The sequence below is a fragment of the Nicotiana tomentosiformis genome, chromosome 1 (genome assembly GCF_000390325.3).
Source record: "Nicotiana tomentosiformis chromosome 1, ASM39032v3, whole genome shotgun sequence".
Lineage (NCBI taxonomy): Eukaryota > Viridiplantae > Streptophyta > Magnoliopsida > Solanales > Solanaceae > Nicotiana > Nicotiana tomentosiformis.
The window spans coordinates 146,372,077-146,374,925 of record NC_090812.1 but is presented as its reverse complement, the minus strand read 5'-3'; the positions used below and the strand labels follow the sequence as shown (position 1 = coordinate 146,374,925).

General features: G+C 42.3%; 1 protein-coding gene across 1 annotated transcript; it reads left to right on the top strand.

The window, feature by feature from the left end:
- Positions 1 to 1,644: 1,644 nt before the first annotated feature.
- Positions 1,645 to 2,049, top strand: LOC138891473 (uncharacterized). Its single transcript, XM_070174775.1, has one exon. The coding sequence runs from the start codon at positions 1,645 to 1,647 to the stop codon at positions 2,047 to 2,049; it is 405 nt and encodes a 134-aa protein (XP_070030876.1).
- The last annotated feature ends 800 nt before the right edge of the window (positions 2,050 to 2,849 follow it).

Sequence of the window (2,849 nt, the reverse complement as noted above, 5' to 3'; positions counted from 1 at the left end):
GTATGACTGCCAGATGCACCTGCCTCATATCCTGCATGGTTAGTGTAGAAGTGTAGCATGCGTACATAAACATGTACCCAGTAAGTATCTAGTCTAACCTCGAAGAAGTAGTAATGAGGGGTCGACATCGACACTTACTATGGGCTAACAATAAAATACAGAAATTCTAAATAAGCATGGGTTATGTAAACAATAATAACTCAATAACAAGTAGGAAATAAATAATTCTTTCACAAATGGTAAATCCCAAGTCAATTTCTGTCACATATAATTTTAACCTCTCAAGCCATAAAATAATATCAAATACAATTAAGCTCTGAATATTATCACGCACGATTATGCCGAAGTCGTACGACCCGATCCAGAATAATGTGTACATTGATGACGGTCGAGCAGCACCTCACAAAATTATGGCCCCGCCCAAACATACCAACAAGTTAAAAATTATAAAACGGACCTGCTCGACCTCACGAAACATGAAAAACAATACCGAAACTAAGAATCACACTCCAAACTAAATCAAATCAACTTATTAACTTTAAGTTCTTCCAATTTGCTCCGAACGCGCCAAATTATACTTCAACTACTCGGAATGACACCAAATTTTGCGTACAAGTCTTAAATCACCTTACAGAGCTTTTCCCATCCTTGGAATCCCAAACGGATCTCGATAATACCGAAACCTACTCCAAACTAAATTTAAAGAACTTTCAAACCTTCAATAAGCCAACTTTTAACTTTAGGCACCGAAACGCTCCTGGGTCATCCAAAACCTGATCCGGACACACGCCCAAGTCCAAAATTATCATACGAACCTATTGGGACCGTCAAATCTCGGTTCCGAGATCATTTACTAGAAATGTTGACCCAAGTCAATCTTAGCCCTTTAAAGCCAATTCAAAGGAACTAAGTATTCCGATTTCAACCTGAACCCATCCAAATCTCGAACTAACCATCCCCGCAAGTCATAAAATAGTAAAAGCACATACATGGAGTCTTATTTAGGGGAACATGGATCTAGAAAGTGAAACGACCATTCGGGTCGTTACACTTGCAGACCCACCAAATCCCTCTATCCACAGTACGTTCAGACACCACAAAACCCGCCTATTACCACCAATGCAACTCACACCCTCCTCGTGACGGAGTCATTTTTACCACTAACCAGCACATACCTGTGGAACATACCGCCACCCATTATCGATATGTTCCCCATGTATATTCCATTTCTGAACCTATCTTTACAGCGCATGTCATGGTCAGGGTGCCTTATGAGATTGACCAATATGCTGAGAGAGAAAAGGGAAGCCAGGAGTAAGAAAGAGGAGTCAGTATCTGAGTAGCTGCAAATCTTGAAAAGTAAATAAAGAACCTCCAAGTTGCCCGAGGAAGTGAATGTTTGGACTACAAGGATTTGTGTATTCATCCGGATGTGGATATGCCAGCATAGTATAAAACTCCAAAGTTCGATATCTTCGATGGGACGGGTGATCCCCACACGCACTTGAGGGCATATTGTGACAAGTTAGCCATAGTGGAAGGAATGAGAAGCTAAGGATGAAGTTATTTATAAGGAGCCTGACGGAAGAAGCACTCACTTGGTATACTCGATAGGATCCGCAAAATTGGAGAACTTGGAAAGATATGGAAGAGGACTTCATGAATCGCTTTCGATTCAACACAAAGATCACTCCCGATCGGTTCGCATTGGTGAAGCTACAGAAAAAACCATCCAAGTCATTCCAAGAATATGCACGTCGATGGAGGTCAGAGGCCACCAAGGTGCAAGCTCCGCTGGATGATAGTGAATTAACCAAGTATTTTATCAGAGTCGAGGAAGGGATATACTTTGAAAAGATGAGGGGAATGATGGGACAAAAATTCCCCAAGCTGGTCAATATGGGAGACTTCTTAGAAGAGGGCATAAAATCCGGTAAAGTACAATCCATGACAGCACTACAAGCGACCAGCAAGGCCATCCAATCAGGGTCAATCAGTAGCAGAAAGAAGAAGAAAGAGGAGGTCTCAACAGTTGTCCCTTACTATTAACCCAACCCACATCATGGAGACACTTCATATTCCCCAAACAATCATTCACCACCACCCGCTTACGCTCAAGTCTATAACACCCAGCCATATTATCTTCCTCAACCACAATACAACCCTCGTCGAGCCAACAACATGAACCCACAACAACCATATGCTCATGTTCAAACCATTACTCACCAAAACTGACCCGCTTATGCACCATGCCCTCGTCCCAACTTTGAAGAGAGGGGTCCTAGAAATTATACCCCAATTGATGTGCCTCTAACAAAACTGTTTGAAAGATTGAGAGGAGCGGGATTGATACATCCAGTGGAAGGAAGGGTTCCTCAGTACCCCTCAAAGTATTTTGATGCAACAAAAAGATGCGTGTACCATTCCAATGTACCTGGTCATGATACTGAAGATTGTTTTAAGCTGAAAATGAGATTAAAACATTGATTAAGAGCAGAGCCATTCAATGCACTTCGGTACCGCCCAATGTGAATCGCAATCCGCTGCCAAATCACCAAAATCAGGGAGTTAACATGATCATATTGGATGAACAGTATGACCTAAAGGGAACGATTGTCACTACAGGAAATGTAGAAGCCACCAGGATCCCTCCTTAATTCGATCCAATAATTACAGTACAAGTGAGGTCTACAGTGACTGTTCAGGCTTATCAGCGACAACATGTCGGTGCTACAGGAGACAAAGAAAGTCGAGCATACAAAATAGTCCCATGGACGTAACAGCAAGGAGGAAAGGCCAAAATGATGGATTCTGCCACAGCCCATGGTATGGCTAGGTTTGGGAGATGC

Excerpts from the sequence above, each read along its gene's own strand:
- LOC138891473 (XM_070174775.1), top strand. The coding sequence starts at position 1,645 with ATGGAAGAGGACTTCATGAATCGCTTTCGATTCAACACAAAGATCACT.